Genomic DNA, 21,077 nt, shown 5'->3' on the forward strand with positions numbered 1-21,077 from the left:
ATCAGCTTCAAAGACTTCAGCTCGATCAGTCACTCGATCGTGTGTGTGTTCGAGTGGTGGGTCAAGTTCACTGCCGGAGTTTGCTTTACAAAAAACTTCACTCTGGGCTTCAACAAATGATGAATCCTCCCCAGCTTGGACTTCACTGTCCTCAGTGACAGTTTCCTCATAAACTTGAATGGCTTTGGCTGTGAACTCCCTTGGATTTTGAACAGCTTTTCCAGGGAGTTGTTGGGTTTTGGACCTGAAGTAGATGCTATATTGCTCTCCATATACTTCACTCTTGAGTTCAGACCTTCAAACTTCATATTGAGATCATTATACTGTGATGTTAACCTTTGATTCAACTCAGAAAATTGTTTAGCCTCCTCAAGCTTTCCATTGGCTTGCCCAACCAACAATTGTTGCATCATAGCTCTTAAGTCTTGTTTCTGGCCTTGGTTAGTCTGAAACCCTGGTGTGGGACACAATTGGGGCTGGAACACCTGTTGTTGCTGCTTGGATATATAGTTTTGTTGCTGTTGAGGCTGTTGAGGAGGGTAGAATTGATCTTGTGGGTTAGCCACATTGTTATTCCTATAAGAGAGATTTTTATTCTTGAATCCTCCTTGGTTGTAACCTTTGAATCCTCCCTGGTTTTGCATGTAGCACAACTCAGCAAACTCCCTATCTCCTTCTTGGACTGGAGCGTCTTCTTCACCAATGAAGTGAATGGTCTTTGATTGGCTTAAGAGAATCTTGTCAAGCTTCTCATTGACCATCTTTAAATCCTTCTGGTATTTGTCCTCTTGATCAGTGGAGGTGATCCTTATGGTTCTATCGATAGAGCAAGATTCTCTACCAACTCCCAGCCTTCTTCCACATTCTTGTGGAGAAAGTTTCCATTGGAGGCTGTATCAAGTAGCATTATAATCTTGGGTAGAACTCCTCTGTACAAAGTGCTGAGCAAAGACTCCTTGTTGAATCCATGGTGGGGACACTGAGTTTGGAATCCTTTAAATCTCTCCCATGCCTCACAAAAGCTTTCATTATTTCTCTGTGCAAAACTTGAGATTTCATTCCTCAACCTAGCAGTCCTTGCATTGGAGAAGAACTTGGGCAGAAAAGCTTTTTTGCAAGCATCCCATGTGGTTATTGCTCCAGTAGGAAGAGTCTTCTCCCAGAGATGAGCTTTGTCTCCAAGGAAAAATGGGAATAGCCTTAACTTGAAGCAATCTTCACTCACTCCATTGATTTTTGTGAGTCCACGTATCCTGTCAAACTCATCAAAGTGATCTAGAGGATCCTCCATTGGCAACCCATGAAATTTGTTGGCTTGTATCATAGAGATCAATCCACTCTTGATTTCATAATTATTATCGGCCACAGCAGGAGGCACAATACCAGCTCTTTGGTTGTGTGTGTTAGGTGCATCCCCAGCACCAATGTGTCTAGGTCTTTGATCATGGTTATCTTGTTGCTCCATGATTACTTGATCCTCTTGTTCTTGTACTACTCTTCTTCTCTGATGTCTCAAACCCCTTGGTGGCCTGTTGATGTTGTCAAGAAGTCCTTGGAGATTGTGATTACCCTTTGACCTTGTTTGCATCAACAACCAGATTGGCAACTCGGACAGGCACTCGGTCGAGCACAGGCTCGATTGGACGTTCGAGCTGACTGAAAGGAGACGTGCAAATATACTCGGGACGTGGCTCGATCACTCACTCGATCAGCACTCGGTCGGGTGTGAGCTCGAGTTGATGGTCGAGTGGTACCTGAAATGCAACACATACAAGCAGAGGAAAAATTCGAGATTAGTAATGAACAAGTGATTCAAAGAACTTAATCTTAGTCTAATATTGATCCTAATGGTCACAAATAAACATTCCAATGGGCAACGGCGCCAAATTGAAACGAGTCCCTTTCTTGTGTGTGTGCGAAATGGAATGTGAATGAATGATGTGATGATGATGATGAACAATGGTGAAAGCAGGGTGTTTCAATTCCCCTTATGCAATTGTAGTATAAGAGGTATCAATCTTAAATGAGTGAATGCAAGCAATCAAGGTGTGCAATACTTGTCTAAGTTAAGCCAATTATAGAGGGTGTTTGTCACTAACAACCTATTGCAGAATGTAAAATGCAGAATGTAAAAGCTGAATGGACAAGATACTAAATGTAATGGAATAGAATGATTATGGCAATAATGAAACTAGAACAGAGATCAAACTATAGTAATGCAGGTAATGAACTAGTGCAAGGAAAGTAATGAACATGAAACTAAATGAATGCAATAGAAATGCAACTAGAATGAGATAAGAAACAAGACAGGACAGACACAAATCATAAACAAGAGTTCTGGGAATGAACTCGAGCAATCACTCGATCGAGTGTAGATCGAGTGCAGGGTCGAGCTAGACAAAAACGTAAAACAAAGCAATGCATACAAAACAGAGCAAGACAAAAGTAAATCAAACAACGATCAAACAACAGGATTTAGACTAGGAAATCAATAGACAAGGAAGATCTTAGGGATAGATTCATGGGCTGAACTTAGATTGTGGTTATCTAACTTGATCAACAAACCTCAATCAACATGAGCTAATCTCTAGACAATAATCTCTAAGAACATGTTAATCCACTTTCATGGCAAAAACAATCAAGCTAATATATTTCTAGACTTGTTCTCACAAAGTAAAGAATCTATACAAGCAAGCATTAAGCAATATGTCAAGAATCAAACAAGACTTCTAATCTCTTAGCAAGCCTAATGATAATCTCTAGATCTAGCCTTATCTATGCACCTTAAACATTGGTGTGATGCTAAGAAGCTTGAGATCAAACCCTACCCTCTCAGTTATAGGATCAACATTAAGAACATCTAGCCTAGAAGAGATCTACAACAATCAAGCTTGACCAAATCAAATAACCACAACATCCATCCAGCCTAAACCATCCCTAAGAGCTAAGGAAACTACTCACAATCACACATGATGAACAGCAAAGTCATAAACCCAGAAAAACACGAAACTTGCATGATTAGAAAGATAAAACAGAGATCTACAATATTGGAGAAGGAATCAAACTCGAATTCTTGATACTTTGAAAGTTATGAAACAAACAAGTATGAAGAATCTTGTGTTTTTTCCTTCAAAAGAGGTACAAGATCTAAGAAAATAAAAGTGCAAAAAGCATAAATTCCCAAAAGGGTAAAATACTAGGTTTGAGAATATCTAAAAAGCTGCTCTATTGTGGCTGCAGGGTACAAGGTCCTTAAATAGGAAAAAGGAGGGGAAGCCCTAAAAATGCTAAAAGACAAAATAGCCAAGCGGCTCGGCCAACTCGACCCGGTGCTCGGTCGAGTGACCGGTCGAGTTGGGTTTTCTTGTGCTCCTTCCACTCGGTCGAGTCTCTCTCAGCACGCGGTCGAGTGTCTGGTCGAGTGGGCAGTCGACTGGGACTCTGGACCTTGGTTCTCCAGCTTTAACTCCTTTGCTTTCTCCTCATGATTGCTTCACTTCTCCTTAGCATTACTTCCATGCTCCTTAGGCTCCAAAATCACCTGTTTATGCAAGAAAAGATGCAAATGCAATGCAACTACACTATAATGCAAGAACAATCCTAAAACTATGCAATAATGGTCAAAAAGGATAGCAAAGGATGAAAAAGATGTGAATATATTAAGGGAAAACAGGGTAAAATATATGAACATCAGATAGGTTGTGTAAGGACAAATGTGAAGGTGGTTTGGGCTTTCGCGCTTTGGAACAGTTCAATGATGCAATGTTGGCCAAGCTGTATTGGCGGTTAATTCACTATCCAACGTCTCTGATGGCTCGAGTCTTGCGAGGTAGATATTTTCCGAATAAACATCCTCTATAGGCTAAGAAGCCTTATTCCCCTTCGTTTGCTTGGCAGAGTATGTTCTCAACTAAAGGCTTGGTGGAACATTGATCTCGGTGGGCGATAGGTTCAGGCTGTAACGTTTCGGTATAGCGAGATATGTGGATTCCAGATATCAAGCCGAGACCAGCATTTGGTCGATGTCGGCAATTACATCCAAATATAATGGTCAACCATTTGATTAATCCTAATACGAAGGAGTGGCATATGCCAATCCTAAAGGAGTTTATGGATCCAGCAGATATACAAATCATTTTATCTATGGAGATTAGTAAATCCTTTAAACCAAATAGATTGATCTGGCATTTTACTAAATCACGTAAGTATTCGGTTAAATCTGGTTACCGACTAGCGCGTGAATTAATAAAAGAGGTCGAATATGGACCGACATGACGACTCTTAAGGCTCAGGCTTGAAAACTTAAGGTACCCCTAAAGATCCAGCATTTTCCTGGCAGATTGCCTCAGGTTCCCTCCATATGTTGGAACGCTTAGCTCAACGAGGTGTCCGGTGTGACCCTCTATGTACACGTTGTGGCTCGGCGGTGGAGACTATCAATCATGCACTTTATGAGTGTCCCCGATCGCATCGGATTTGGGATTTGTCCCCGCTGGATATATACCTTGATGGCTTCCCCTATGGTTCTATTTTTTCAAATCTAGATTTCATATATTGGCGGGCATCGTCCCAGTCAGACGCCTCGGATATAAGTTTTCGTCTACCATGGCTTGTTTGGTCTATCTGGAAAGATAGGAATAAAAAAAGTGTTTCAGGGTATTGAGGCAGAACCAGGTGATGTTCTTAAACAGGCGGCTACTGATAAGTTGTTATGGGAGGAGGCCAGGTTCTTCATTTCGGTCCCTTTCGATCCTTTACCTTTGGAGTCTCGGATCCCTGCTTCGCGGTGCCAGGTCGGTGGAGCTTGGAAAGCATCTAATCCCTTGGAAGGGTTAGGCTGGTAGCTGTGCAATAGTGAGGATGTGACGATATTATTGGGAGCACAAAGTCAGCGATGCGGTCCTTCACCTCTTCACTCGGAGCTTCAGGCGTTGATTTGGGTGATGCAATCCATTTTAGCATCTGGTGTGGACTGTCAGAGTTTTGAAACGGATTATGTTGAACGATTGGCGATGGTGCAGTCCTCTGAAGATTGGCCCGTTTTCTCCAATCTGTTGGATGAGTTCAGTTTACTTCGCTCATCTTTTCCATCATTCTTGCTTTCGAGGATCCTTCGAGTGTCCAATGTACGGGCTGATTGTCTGGCTCGTTCTTCGAGATTGTTAATTTCTGCAACTACTTTGGTAAACTCTTTTCCTTCGGTTTGGGCAACCAATCTTGAAGTTATTTTTTAAATTAATGTTTGGTTGACAAAAAAAAAAAAAAAAGTCTAACTACCCATTTTTTTAGTTTGTACGTACAAATTTTTAAAACTACAAATTTAAGACTTTTTTGGCTGTTAAAAAATAAATAAAAAAAAACTGTAGTTATTTTATCTCTTTCTTATTTTCCATAATAATTATAATAGTAAAACTCTCCAAAAGTTTATATATATATATATATATTTTACATATTTTATTTTTATAAAATAATTATTCTTATTTTTTCATCTTTTTTTTAAAATCCATTTCAATAATAATTATTTTTATTTTTATTATTATCATTAATATCATCATTTCAATATTTTTAATAATAAAACTCCTGTCATATCTAGAAAAAGTTAGTTGGGCGTAAATGCTGAAATGCACAAAATTTATAATAAAAACTTGGTGATGCAAGTATAGAGACCTAGAGGGAAGTCCAACAAGCAGAAAAACCGAAGTTAAAATATTCCTTACCAAACAACAGCAGACCAAAATAGTTTAACATAATAACCCCACAAAATCACGAATATGCAAAATTTTGATGATCATAAAAATTATTTTATCTTTTGTTTGAACTTACCGATTTGAGGGTGGAGAGAAACACTACAAAGAAATAGTGATATTGCACTTTAGGAAAGGTTAGTTTCCTCCTATTTTTAAACTGAAAATACCTAAATCCAAATTATGGAAAATAATTTACAAGTGAAAATTTTCAGAAAGCTCTTTTCTTTTTTTACACGACGGATTTACAAAAAAACATGTATTTGTTACAGATGGCTTACCCTCATCACTCGGTGAAACGTAGTTGGCCGTTGAGGAGTTCTCGCATATCTCAAGGTTGCATATAAACACTAGTAAGTCTGATTTATTTGTGGGGGGACTAGATCAACAGCCGCTAACAGCTTCAGCCACATACATGGAGCTTCAAGTTGATCACCTCCCATCAATTACCTTGGAATTTCCAATTACAACAAAGGCTATGACTATGGTCCCCTATCGACAAGGTACATACATACTAGATTAGTAGCATGGTCATTCGTAGTTAATCTCATCTGTAATCACTAGTAATTCCAGCTTTTGGTGCTCTGTCCTCGTTGTTTTGATGAGATTGAAAGACTATGTGGTGTTTTTCTATGGTCAAGTAATCGAAATACTACTACAGCTGCAAACGTCTCGTGGGTGGACGTTTGTACATCATATTCTGATCCTTTAGAAAATCTAACAAGTTTTGTGCTGGTTGACTTGATTGTAGAAGACAGCTATTCAAATTTAGCAGGCCCACGTGTTTACCACTTGCGTTTCTATTAACCTTAATTTTATTCGCTTTTGACATTCTGGTAAATGATGCTTTTGTGATTAGGAGTGTATCATATAATACTTCCTATATTGACCGGTTTTAAAATAGCGGCTGATCTTAAACGTGTATCATATAATACTTCCTATGTTTCAAATTACATGATATTTTATACTAAGTGGACGCAAATTAAGAAGAATTTAATTTTTAAATTAATCAATTATGAAAATGAAATTGACTACAAATTACAAATAATCATAACATACAAAAATATATATTGTATTTTCAAATATTACAGTATTTATATCACTTTCTATATGTTTTGGTGTAATCAATTAATCATATGCCTATATGTTATTATGAAAATATACTTAATGTAAATCTAGAAAATCTTGAGTACTTTCTCTTATTAATTTTACTATGAAATATTATTTATTTATATTCTGATAGTAGTTGCGTTTATATAATAAAAATAATAATCACTATACAGTTTTTACAAAACAAATCCAAAATATTTCCTTTCAAAGTTCAAAATTGTAGATATAATGATATAAATTAATTTGAAAAGGATCAATTTAATTTATTTTCATTCCAAAATATTTTTCAACATAATTTTCGTTAAACTCTGAATATTATTACCAATAAAATACTTCATAGCCTAATATATATTATTTTCAATATTCATTTATGTTATGTCATTTTAGTTTATATTATATTAAATTAATATGTGTCAATTGAAATTTTTATAAATAGATTTTAATGTAAAAAAGGTTTGCTTTTTTTTTCACTGAAGGATTATATTAATTGATAGGAAGATAGGGTTTTACAAAAAGAATCAAGGGCAATCAGCCCAGCTAACAAGCTAAATCTAAACTAAGATTCTAGCCATATCATCTACAAAAATCTTTTGACGCCAACACGATACCCAGTTGCTACATAAGATTGATGGCGATCTTCTCTTGTTACACTCTTTGCTATAAGATGAGCACCAAGATTTGAGTTCTTGTCTTTCAAAAAATTTTTACAATCCAGAACAATACCCAAGGCTGCTTCCAAGGATCTGGAATACAACAAAAAAGAAGGCCAAGCTTTTGGCCGCCGAAGAGTTCCAACTAACTTTATGTCTTCTGAGGCAAATATGATCTTCCTAAGATTGCGACTAATCATACTCTCAATAGACCAAAACCAGCTTTGAAGGCAAGCATCCATTTTAGAATTTATCATAGCAAAGGACTTTCTGCTATGCAATAAAACTTCACCGGTTTCATTTCTCTAAACCCATGCTACTCCACTAACATTGAACTCTTTATCCCAAGATGATGCAAAGTTACATTTTAGCCATCCAAGGGCGAGAGGAGACCCGTGCTTTTTAACATGGGTGAGGTTTTGGCTTCCAGCTTCTGTCTCTCGTTCCTTCAAGGATTGAGCATGAAACCATTCCTGGACATGCTCTAAATATTTTGCCTTCAATACAGAACAAGTTTCTGTTTTTCCATATTTTCCATAAAATCCAAGGGAAAGCTTTCCTTATCTCAACCTGCAGTTTGCTATCTTTGTTCACAAAGATCAAGTAATACAAATTCTGATACAAAGATTCAGAATCAAACCCATTAAGCGGAGTCGGATAGTCATATAGTGCCCAGATTTGTCTAGCAACCGAACATGTAAATAGGAAATGGTTTGCTGATTCACCTTCCATCCCACAGCTTTGACATCTTGAATCGGTTTTCAAACCTCAGGCAATCATTATATCAGCTACACGAATACCTAACTTGGGTGTCAAGTGTGGTCAAGTGGTCTTGATGCACTTATAGCCTTTTTCCACCTTGGCAGCGACTGCAAGGTGAAGTGGCGTGGAGGCCAATATATAGTCAAGGTCTAGACGAGTCGGGTCTTGTTTGTCCTTGCTTGATTGATTGTGTGTGTTGTTTGCTTGCTAAGCTTCCGCATTGCATGCTTTGATTGTGGGAGAGTTGGATGTGTTGAGATAGCATGTTACAGGGGGATAGCATAATAGAGGGTTGCCCAACTCACTGAGTGATCTTAGATTGCTCACCCCCCTCCTCAATTGTTTTTCTTGCAGGGAAATGTTTTAAGGGGGTTGTACCGAGTTTAATGGATCAGATAGGATGTTTCCGTGCTGTGTTGCAAAGTCCTTGCTTCTTTTTGTTATTTTTGATTCTTGTTTTCTTTGTTAAGTTGGATCCAACGCTTTTATTTTGTGTTGTTATTGATTTTGTAAACTCTATTTTATATATAATTCGGACAAGTGGAGCTGGTACGGATTAGTCCGGGCCAGCATAACGCCGCGTATGTACCGAGAGTTGCAAAGCCTAAGGAATGTACGTAGCGGATAAATAGCTGTCGGTGAACTGGCCGAGGAACCTAATTCGTTGGTGGAATCTTGGTCGGATTGCTAGCAGTTGTCTGATTGTGACGACCTTCGGGACGGCCTGCGGTTAGTCCGGCCGTGTGGACGGAACGGGGGCGTAACAGGCCCACTGAGAGGTCGACGATCGAAGCGTTACACTAATAGTGGCTATTATCAATTTAGCGACTAATTTGGTTTATTAGCACCTGGAAGAAAAATGGCTATCACTAGTTTCTTGTAGTGTGCAACACATATTTTCCCTCTCTGTTTTTGTGTCCCACCAAAATCGAGTCAGTGCAGATTATATTTGCTTACACAAGTTATTGGGGATCATGAAGCAGGACATTGTGTAGTTGGGCATGGCTGCTAAAACCGACCTGAACATAGTGAGTTTACCAGCCGAGGACAGGAAGCATAAAGACCAGTTAAGAGCTCTTTGCTTGATTCTGTCGACAATCATGTTAAAAAAAACTTTCTTTTTCCTTCCAAATAGTTCTGGTAAGCCTAGATATTTGCCATTTCCACCCTCCTTTTGAATTCCCATTATACTCTTTGCTTGCTCTTTTTGTTCTTCTAAGGTTTTTGCTCAAAAGGTACTAGAGGATTTGGCTTGGTTTATCTGTTGGTCTGATGCTTGCTAATACTGCTGTAGGATACTCTTTAACTTGAAGCGGATTTTAGGGTCCGAATGGCAAAAGAACATGGTGTCATTTGCGAACAAAAGATGGTTTATATGTTGGCTTCCCTTGGAGACTCTGAGACCTAGAAGACTGTTTTGGATTTAAGCTTTTGAACAGAGTCCTGAGAGGACTTCAATGCATATGATGAAATTGTATTGGGACAGGGAGTCGCCTTGTCCTATTCCTCTTTCATGTAAGATTGAGCCTCTAGCTTGCCTATTGAGTAAATTTGAATATAAGACTGTACTAACACACTGCATAATCCATTGGACCCATTGGTGGTGGAAACTCATTCTCTCAAAAGCTGCTTTTATAAAATCTCATTCAAGTCTATCATAAGCTTTACTCATGTAAGTTTTCACAGCCATAAAAAAAATTTACTCCAGAATTCTTAAGATAGTGGAGAGACTCATGAGTGATCAACACATTATTGGAGATTTCTCGTTGGGGAACAAAAGCTGATTGGTTCTCTGAAATGCAGGTTTGTAAAACCGGTTGTAGCGTCTTTGATAGAATCTTTGAATTATCTTGTAATAGACAAAGCATGGGGCGATTGGTCTCTAGTCAGAGACTTTTTGCAGGTTTGGGATTTTTGGAAAGACTTCAGCGATTATTTTGGCCCCCACCATTTCCCAATTAGATTAAAAGAAACTTGCTGAGAAGTCGTCTGGTCCTGGGGCCTTGTCAGCATGGATTGAGAAGCAAACACTTTTGATTTTGATGGTTGAAGGCAGCTTGATGAGTTTCTCATTCATTTTCTTGGTGATACATGGTAAAATTCCGGGTTCTACAATAGCTAATCTATTACTAGGTTGGGATGTGAATATATGTTGGAAATACTCGAAGTGGAACCAACAATTTCTTTGTCTTCATAAACTGGATTGCCACCTTTAGATTCAATAATAGGAATGGTATTGATGGTCCTTCTCCCTTTTGTTATAGTACGGAAGAAGCCAGTATTTTTATCCCCCAAAGCTAGCAATAGATTGCGACTCTATTGTTTCCAGAAAGCCTCTTCCCTTTGGTAAGCCAAAATCAGGCTTTTATTTAAGTGATCAATAAATTCTTGGGTGGCTGTATCATTAGTTATTGTTTTTTCCAATTGGTCTTTTAAAGTGAGAATTTCAGCTTGACTATTCTACTCTTGATCTTTGTTCCCTAAAATTATGGTGTCTCTGCACGCCTTTGTTCTTTGATCAACAATTGCCTCCAGGTTTGAATTCAAAATATCAAACAATAGTGTTTATCTCTTGATTATCTTTGAGTCTCCTATCATATCTGAAAATTCTCTGCCTTCTTTTCTTTATTGGATCAAAGGAGGTGACCAGGGGCGACGATTAGAACCTTCAAATGTTAAATACTTACTACACCCTGAGGGGTACGTAATAATCCATTCATTGTTAGCCATCACATGATCAAGTCTGCATCGGACTAGGTGAGTATGTCTTTTACCTCTATAGGATAGGCAATTATCGGTATGTTTTAAATCATAGAGATCACAAGTAGATATAAACGTTCTCAAATCCGAGAATTCTGGTCTTGGAGGACTTCCCACTTTCTCAGAATTGTGAGTAATAACGTTGAAATCACCAGTTATCCATGGAGCTGATATGGAGTTGTATTGATTTTGAGGGTGGTCCATGCTTCCAGGCGCTTTGATCTGTCATGTTCACCATATAGGAAGGTAGGAAAGAAAGATTTACCTTTTAACTTAATTTTTGTGTCAATGTAATGGTTACATCAACTAATAATCTTCACCTCTATATTTTTTTCCAGAAAATGGCTAAGCCACGCCCCTGGAGAAGAGGGGGGGGGGAACCAAGTGGTGAGAAGGGTAGTCAAGCCATTGGAGTGTTTGGAAGACACATTACAATAAAAAAGGTAGCTTGCATCGATTCATTTGTGTCAAAAAAATAAGTGATTTAAATTTGAGTTACTTATTATAATTGATGTTAAATTTTAGTTTTTGTATCAGTTACTGAAAATTGATGCAGTTAGTAATTGATTTACATCAATTAAGTAAAATTGATACAAATCTATATTAATTTACATCACTTCTAGGATATTGATACAAAATATAAATTTACATTACTTAAACAATTGATGTAGTTAGTAATTTATACTAACATCACTTAAGAAATTGATACAAGTTTACCTCGACAAAAAAGTGATGTAAATTATGTGATTTTACATCAATTTTTATAATTGACATAATTGTTAACTCAATTTTTAGGAGTTACGTTATAACTTGCAAAGAAACACATTAATATTATTAAAAGAATTTCTATATGAAGAAAAAAAGGTGAATTGATGAGGTGGAAAAACAATTTAATAATCTATATTATGAATTGGGGAGTACAAAAACAGAAAAAAAAAAAAAAAAAAAAACTAAAAAATTCCATTAAATGCCACCCACAACAAAAAAAAAAGAAAACAAAGAAAAAAAATTAAAGGACAAAAAGGTAATTAAGAGTCTGAAAAGACGTGGACCCTATCTGTTTGGCTACAATCTTATTCGGATCTCAACTATCCTATATGTGTATCCAAACACTGTCGTCCTCTTCCCAAAGTCAAAAATCAGTTATGATCATATGCCTAATAATCGTATAATCATCAGCGAATATTAAATACCTACCATATAAATTTATGGTGATAAAACATCAGCGACCTTAAAACTAACATCATATTCAATACCTACCATATAATTTCATTCCGTAATTTAAATAGCTAAAATCAGCGAATATAAACAAAACCGTTATAGAAAACTTACCCTTCGTAATAAGAGGTACCATATTGGATAATTGCCATTTCTGTTGCTCATTTATTCTGATAAAGATCAGAGAAAATCAGTATGGAAGGTCCTATCAAATCGTAAAAAAAAAAAAAAAAAAAAAAATCGAATGATGACTCAAATCTATTATTAAATAGCATAAGAAATTAGAATACTCGAATTTATGACAGAACTAGCATTATGTCTCATGCTATGCACGGACGGAATACTTGCTAACTTGTTTTTGATAGAAACGAAAATATTTGCATAGAAGATGGGAATGGGAAAGTGGTGTATTCAAGCTAGGTAATAGGGGTGGCATCTTGTATAGTATATGCAAAACAAAGAGAGAGACTGAGACCCAGTATAGTATATGCAAAACAAACCTTAAATTGGATACCTTAAATATATATGTGGCGCTAGTGTTTGATTTTAAAAACCAGAACCACTCTTGTTCATTGCTGTCTACAATCCTCCCTATCCTCGTATTTTCAGAATCACTTTGTTCTGTTTCTCTTCTTCACCCGTAACCAATGAGTAAACTTTGTTGTCGACAAAAAAATCAGATCGCAGTAAGAATTCCTAAACTAATAAATTTCATCTTCTATGCAAACTAATTCGCAACTGCAGTCATGGAGATCGTGGGGGAAGGCACTGAGTAAGCGAGAAATATTTTAGGGCTGCAATATTAAAATTTAATATTGTGTGAAAATAATTATTTGTACAGCTGTTAAATAAAGTTTTAAAAAATGTGAGTTTGCCACATTCTTTTGCTATAAGTTTTTAATAGTTTTTTTTTCTTTTTTTGTTCCACAATCTTTTTTATATATATTTTAAATTAATTTAATTTGGCTGACATGTCAAGTTTTTATTGGTACATTGACTTGTGCTTTATAGAATAAAAATATTTCTAAAACAGAAACTAAATATCTGTTACTTGAAAGATTGTATATCGATTTATACTTATTTAACCTAAATTACGCTGGCTTTTGTATATAAATATAGCATCCGAATTCTACCATTTTAAATAACCTAAAGTTCTAATCTCTTTCTTTCAAAAACATCGATCGCCACAAAAAATATATATATATGTAGTAGATAGATTGATGGATTCACATACCTCACATTAACCCCTTGAAAACAAGTTAGCAAATCCAAGCCATCCAGACCAAAATCCTCCTCCAATCATGGAAGCAAACCATAAAGCATTTTGGATAAACTGTACGTCTCTGTAAGTATAGTATATTATAGATGAGCTTCTAATATTTGTTTTTCATGTGTTTTATGTCAATAAGTTTTCTAATTTGCAGTCCTAACAATTTTGCAGCTGAAAATCAAAATACAAAACCATTCTGAGCAATTGATAAGTTTGTGAATCAGAATTCTCAACTCCAGGATCTTCAAACAATCAACAAGTGGTAACTATTTATTTATATCTTCGTATAGGTCACTCTAATTTTGTTTAAAATAAATAATGTTAAGAAAGATTTAATTATTTTCAAAATTTTAGGACATGTATAGGACATGTCAATGTAAGAAACAATCTATACCAGATTTTTCTTTTGTTCAATGTTGTTTTTTTTTGTATGGTTCAAACTGATTTATGAATAAGCCAAGGTAAACGTAGATAACTAACTTCGTATCCTGGTTTTTGCAGCTTATGGTGAAATAACAGTTCGCCTAAATAAGCAACCATAAGGCACTCGAAACACTAAACACTTGAAAAACTCACCTTGTGGTACGACATCATCCACCCCCATACTTGATAGACTCAATGTACTGATGAGCTACTGCAATTAGAAGTCAAAACTAATTAATTGCAGAAAATATTTTCCTTTTTATGTTATTAAATGTTTTATCTAACTCTAATTATCTGTATTACCATTTCTTCATACTTTTGTAGCTAATCAAAGTGGAATTGACTTATGACTATGGAAAAGAAAATGGACTGTTAGATTCAGAAAAGTGTGACTACACAGACTCCTATTCTCTTCAGATGCATATAAGCTTAATTCAAGCTATAGTGCTATACAATTATTTGTTGTGCTTATATTTTAACAAAATAGTTGGCAAATCCTACTATCGTTATCCGTTTTCCCTTATATGAAATTATGTACTAAGAGTTGTTGCCTTTTTCTAAATAACTAGATTTTAACCAGCGGTATACCGTGGGATAATTTTTTAACTAAAATAAAATAAAATTTAGTTGTATTATTTTGTTAATATGGTTCATTTTGTTTAGCATTTAAAATTGTACAATTGTACTTTGATTGTCTAAGATTTAAGTTACAGATACTGCAGAACAATATGTTTTTTACATAATCGTAATTTAATCAACTTTTAGATATATCAAATATTCTAATGTTGATTGTGTTAACAAAATAATGAAATGATTATTTATTCGTGTTGTAACATTAAGTTAATAATATTTTAAATTATGTAAATATCGATTCAAACCCGTCCCGCTATATGACTAAGAATCAAATAAAAAATTATATATATATAAAAGCTAGGTTTAGAAAAATATAACAAAGTTGTAACAAAATTGTTGTGTTATGGAGGAGATATATATAGGTACTGCCAAGTTTCATATGTGTGTAAATAAGCTACTATGGTAGGTATATTCATATTTCTATTAACAGCATATAAATTAGAAAATAAACTACAAATCTTGATAGTAGCCTACATATTATAAAATAATAGTGCAAAATTAATATATATATATTTGTTTTTTTTCATTTTTGAGGTCAATAACTATATCTATTTTTCCAGAAGATCTTAAATTAATTTATAAATTATTTCCAGTAATAGTTTACTTGTCAAGAAGTTAAGAAAGAAAGTCTATTAACCTACATCTTCTTATACCAGTATTAAGGTTAATTGTTTAACTTGCTCAAAAATTAACTACTTTGAGGAACGGCTTGTTAGAAGCCTACTTCACCATAGTTCAAGTGTTATTTTAGAGATTAAATAGTAAGTTATATTTGATTTCTGCATTACACATGGTGAATAATATAAAACTTAAAGTCCTAAGATTGATCGAGACCCCAACGGTGACTTAGAAGGTTAGTTTATATAATCATATTCTAAATTTAGGATGTTAATAATGACATTGAATTAAATTCATTAGCATAAAGGCGACAAATATTCTGAAATTATTTTATTGAATTATTTGAAAAACCAAATAGAGTTACAACAAAACCATACGTCTTACTTTTATTTTAATCCAAATAACTATTAAATGATAAACTTGGAAAGTTTGAGAAATGAAATAAAACAAATGCAAAAAATAATCAAACTTCATTCTTCTTAATCTTGAAGATAAGGTCTTAAGTTCATGTAGTATTCACATCATCCTTCTCCTCACCATCTTTGATTTAGGAGCTTCAAAAGTTTAAAATAGCAGTCGTCAATCATATTTCTTCTTCAGTTTTCTTCAAGTCCATTATTTGAATACACATTAGTTAAACATCACACAAGAAAATAAAAGCCATGTTGATAAATAGATAGACGTAGTATATTAACTTACCTTTCACACTTCATTTAGGGGGCTTGTTGTTTGCTTCAAGAATCTCCATCTCCAAAAAGAGACACTTGACCAAGCACATCTAGAAAAACAAAACAATTTAGCCGATAGTATAATTTGCTTGTAATATATATTAACAGCCATATGGTTTCTTAAAAAAGTACTTACCAATCAAATATATGTAGAGATTTAGATCACCACTCAGAAATTTTTGAAATTAAATTTAACCAATGGGGTCATTAAATTTACCACATTTTAGTTTAGAAAACCCAACTTGTAGACACTTGCATCACCAACAGGGAGGTGAATGACGCACCAAAATCCTTTTTCGATCTTAAAACCCTAAAGTAAAAAAGAATAACCAAACAATATTAGAAACAACAAAATGTAAAAAGAAGAAATAATAATAACAATGAAATGAGGAAAAAAAGTAGCAAATAATATTTTCATCGGCCAAAACTAATTTTTGTAATTAAAACTTTTTTTTTGCTTGTGGTATATATAGAGGGAGAGTTTATCGTGTTTGATGAGATGCAAATGAGAAGTATTTATACTATTTTGGCAAGAAAGTAGGGTTTTGGGTGAATATATACAAAATATCTTGCTGGGCAAGTGTACATTATCTTGAGCATATCACAATTCCGAAAATCTTGACTAAAATTTAGAAATTAGTTATGCAATAAAAAATTCTTCAAATAAGCTGCCTACACGCGGGTTTTCTCTCAGGCACTTTTCCCGAGGGAGCAAAAAGAAGTAAACAAAGTTCAAAAAAACAGATCTCACCCACTTTTTACTTCCTTTTCTAGTAATTTCTCCAATTTTCAGACACCTTTCGCCGGATTTTGGTTGCGACCGGTGCCCTTCCGGAGTGAGTCTGGCGCAGGAGACGCCCCTCACGTCTGGCCGTCTGCTTTTGTAACCAAGGAACCAACTCTCCCATCACCTATACTCAAGCATTAACCCTCGCCTGCCATGGTTGGTAAGAAATCTGAACAGAGTACTCCAAACCCCACTATGGTAACCTCTCGACTCTCTATCATTTAAGACTTCCCTTAAATATCTTGAACTCCCTCACCTCAGTGTGAAGAACTGTATTTCCACCTGCATTTATTACTACTCGCAAGTTAACTCTCAGCTTTTAAAGCAAGAAACCTCAGCTTTAACGGCAAGAAAACTCTCACCTTAGTGTGAAGAACCCTAACTCCAAACAAGGAGACCACGAGCTTCTTTCGACTCTCTTCAATATGGAGAAAAGAATCCCCTACCACCTAAAAGGCAAAGAAAAGCAAGATGAGTTTGCTCCACCTGTCCGCAGAAGAGTCAGAGCACCAGATCTTGACAACATGGACCTTATAGAGGAAAACGCTCTCACACTGATAGGACGACTCACCAATCCTGCTCAACAGAGACTATGGTCACTCATACCTTTCCTATCTAACAGATGGAATCTCCGGGTTAAAGCTACTAGATCTGACTTAGGAAATGGCTGTTTCCAGTTTCTCTTCGAATATGAAGAAGATATGCTCAAGGTCCTAGTCAACAGACCTTACCATTTCGATAGATGGATGGTCATACTCCAGAAGTGGGAGCCTATCATCTCCCCATCCTTTCCATCCAAAATTCCATTTTGGATTGACATCAAAGGGCTACCAAAACATTACTGGAAACCCGAAATGATTGAATCCATTGGGGAGGGAGTTGGCGAGCTTCTAGACCAGGAAATCACCTCCACCATGATTAAAATGCGCATTCTGATAGATTGTCTCCAACCTCTCATTAAGGAGACAATAGTGGAGTTCCATGATGCCAGCGAAGCCCTCATCTCCCTGGAATACAAGGGACTGAAAAATCACTGCTCTCAATACAGTAGACTGTCGCATGAAAAGAAAGATTGCCCAGGACTAGTTAAAACAACCAGAGAAAGATCGAGGGAAATTACAACAAACCAGCCCCCATCTCAAAGAATAAGCTCACCCTCCTCATGACACAATGCCTCCTCTCATCATCCCGTCCAAAACCACTACCCCTGCCAAACGGGTTCATCAGGACCACCCCAATCTTAAGGAAGATACCCGGAGGATAGACTTCTAAGTCTCAGAGCTTACTCAGCGCCAAGAGCGAGACACCAACCCCCAGTACTCCCTGCAAGATTGGATAGACAACCACAAAGTTACTCTAGAGAGAATCCCTCCAGACATCACCCGAGACAGCTGTTCCCTGAACGTCGGCCTCAGTACTGGAAATGGAGGGAAAAAACACAGTGTAAAGAAAGAAGTACAAACATGCCTATGGACTTCTCTGAAACCTCACGCCCCTGACGCCCCCCTCTTGAACGAGATACTGAACCAGAGGTCACACCTCCCCGGAATACACTTCCCCCTCCCCCCCCCTGTGGTACCTTCACGAGAAGAAGTAATGGGAGAGCTCTGTGATGTTACCATCCAATATGTAAGTGTTCCTGACCCTACGGAACAAGCCGCCAGAAAACAAAGAGTCATCCAAGGGGAGGCTCGAAATCTAATGGCGGAGACAGCCTCCCAAATTATTACAAATGCTACAATCGCAAACAGAGAGTTTGAAGAGAGTCAACCTGATATGAGCCATGATCTCCCGCGACATCCGGCTCTAAATGTTGAGGGTAGAGAGGGGACAGAAAAGACAAAACGAGGCCGCCCTCCAATCAATAAAGCTGCAAGCAAAGGACCAACACATTTGTTAGGTGCCAAATCTAGCAAGAGAACCAAGGTGCTCATTCAAAATTCACCAAAGCGAAGAACCAATCCTGAGAACCATACATCCTATGGCGGAGAGAACACTGTGAACAACGGCACTGGGGGACAGAATAGACAAAGTCACCAAAATTTGTCAAGACAAGCTACCATCACACCAGCCATTGTAAAGACCAAGGAGGGTTTTCGTGATCCTCCACAACCTCTTCCTTAAGAACTCTGAGCTGGAACTGTTGTGGTTTGGGGAATCCCATGACAGTTCGCAGACTTCAGGAGATACACAAACGTTTCTCCCCAGAAATAATCTTCCTCATGGAGACAAAGAATGCTGATGACTTTGTTCTCACTAAACTCCAATGTCTAAATTATTCAGAAATTAAACTCGTCTCACCTCATGGCCAGGGAGGTGGGGGTCTTGCTCTACTCTGGAAAAATCATATCAAACTCGAGGTACTGCAGGAAAGCTCAAACTTCATAGATACATCCATGAAAGCAGAGGGAAAAAGCTTCTTCGCAACCTTCATCTATGGCGAACCTGAGAAGGCAAAGAGAAAATTAGTGTGGGATCAGATAACTGATATAGGCAAAATGCAAAGTGATCTATGGATATTAACAGGTGATTTCAATGACATGATAGACTTATCTGAGAAACAAGAGGGCCCAGCCAGACCAGAGGGATCTTTCATTGACTTGCGCACAATGATGTCAGAACTTGATCTTTTCGATCTGCAACACTCCGGGAACTTCTTATCCTGGCGAGGTCAACGTTATAATCACTTAGTGCAGTGCAGATTAGACAGGACAATGTCGAATACCTGTTGGGCTGAGGCCTATCCTTCAGGTTGTTCCCAGTATCTCGAATTTGAAGGCTCTGATCACCGACCTCTCATGACTTTCTTTGATCTACACCACAAAAAGAAAAAGGGAATGTTTAGATATGACAAAAGACTAAAACGCAACAAGGAAATCACGCATCTCATTAAGGCAAACTGGAGGCCAGAGGAAGAAGAGCAAGTTGAACAGAAAATTAACAGATGCAGAACTGCCCTTATCCGGTAGACAAAGCAACATCATTTCAATAGTCAAAAGAGAATAGAGGAGGCTCGCCAAAAACTAGACATCGCAATGTCAACTTCTTCAGCTAACACCCTGCTGATAGCGGCAATAAATGATGAGTTAAAACAAGCTTACAGTGATGAAGAGGCATTCTGGAAGCAGAGAAGTCGACAACTGTGGCTGACTCTAGGGGACAAAAATACTGGGTATTTTCATGCTATCACCAAGGGAAGGAAAATAATCAATAAACTTTCTGTGTTAGAAGACGATAATGGACAAGCTTGGTACAAAGAGAACAAGATCCTGGAAGTCATAACAGACTACTACAATAACCTTTTTCAATCCGTAGGTTTGTATGACTCCACAACGGTGCAGGAGGCTCTGTCTTCATGCATTTCCGAGGATACAAACCGAAAGCTGATCTCTCTACCATCACAAGAAGAAATCAAAGCGGCTTGCTTCTCCATTCATGCTGACAAAGCCCCGGGGCCAGATGGTTTCTCAGCCTGTTTCTTTCAATCGAACTGGCAAACTGTGGGAACTCAGATCATCACTAAAGTCCAGAGCTTCTTCTCCACCGGTATCCTACCAAATAATATCAACAAGACCTATGTCCGTTTGATCCCTAAAATCACAAATCCAAAGAAAATGTCAGACTATAGGCCCATTGCCCTGTGCACCGTGTATTATAAAATCATTTCAAAAATCCTTACCAGAAGGCTGCAACCCATCCTACACATGATTGTGTCAGAGAACCAATCCGCATTTGTACGGGAGAGAGCCATCTCAGATAATGTGCTCATAACGCATGAAGTTCTCCATTACCTGCATGCCTCCACAGCAAAACAAAGATGTTATATGGCAGTTAAAACTGACATGAGCAAGGCATATGACAGGATTGAATGGGATTTTTTATTCAAGGTACTGGAACGACTAGGATTTCACCTTACCTGGACAAGCTGGATCATGCAATGTGTGACCACCGTGAGCTACACCAATCTCCTAAATGAATCAGCACAAGGACTGGTAACCCCCAAGCGCGGTATCAGACAGGGAGACCCGCTCTCCCCCTATCTATTTATCCTGTGCAGTGAAGTGCTGACAGGCCTATGCAAGAAAGCTCAGGATGAGAAAAAGCTTACAGGAATCAATGTTGGAAAACATAGTCCAAGACTCAACCACTTACTCTTCGCAGACGACACCATGTTCTTTTGCAAGACGGATCAACAAAACTGCAACACACTGCAACAAATCCTTCACGAGTATGGAAGAGCCTCAGGACAAATGATAAACGCAGCCAAGTCTGCAATCACATTCTCTGCTAAAACGCCCCCTGGAACAAAAGACAGAATCAAATCTCATCTGGGGATCCAAAAGGAGGGGGGACTTGGTAAATATTTGGGGCTTC

General features: G+C 37.2%; 2 protein-coding genes and 1 non-coding gene across 3 annotated transcripts; all 3 read left to right on the forward strand.

The window, feature by feature from the left end:
* The first annotated feature begins 962 nt into the window (after positions 1-962).
* LOC147945542 (small nucleolar RNA R71) lies at positions 963-1,069 on the forward strand. The gene has a single exon (XR_015597831.1). It is a non-coding gene; the product is annotated as a small nucleolar RNA R71 (small nucleolar RNA).
* Positions 1,070-17,128: 16,059 nt separating this feature from the next.
* On the forward strand, positions 17,129-17,869 carry LOC147945543 (uncharacterized protein At4g02000-like). The gene has a single exon (XM_087509292.1). It carries the CDS (start codon positions 17,129-17,131, stop codon positions 17,867-17,869), a length of 741 nt encoding a protein of 246 aa, XP_087365418.1.
* Positions 17,870-18,865: 996 nt separating this feature from the next.
* LOC147945544 (uncharacterized) lies at positions 18,866-19,672 on the forward strand. The gene has a single exon (XM_087509293.1). The coding sequence runs from the start codon at positions 18,866-18,868 to the stop codon at positions 19,670-19,672; it is 807 nt and encodes a 268-aa protein (XP_087365419.1).
* The last annotated feature ends 1,405 nt before the right edge of the window (positions 19,673-21,077 follow it).

This window comes from Camelina sativa, chromosome 4 (assembly GCF_030686135.1).
Source record: "Camelina sativa cultivar CO46 ecotype springtype chromosome 4, ASM3068613v1".
Lineage (NCBI taxonomy): Eukaryota > Viridiplantae > Streptophyta > Magnoliopsida > Brassicales > Brassicaceae > Camelina > Camelina sativa.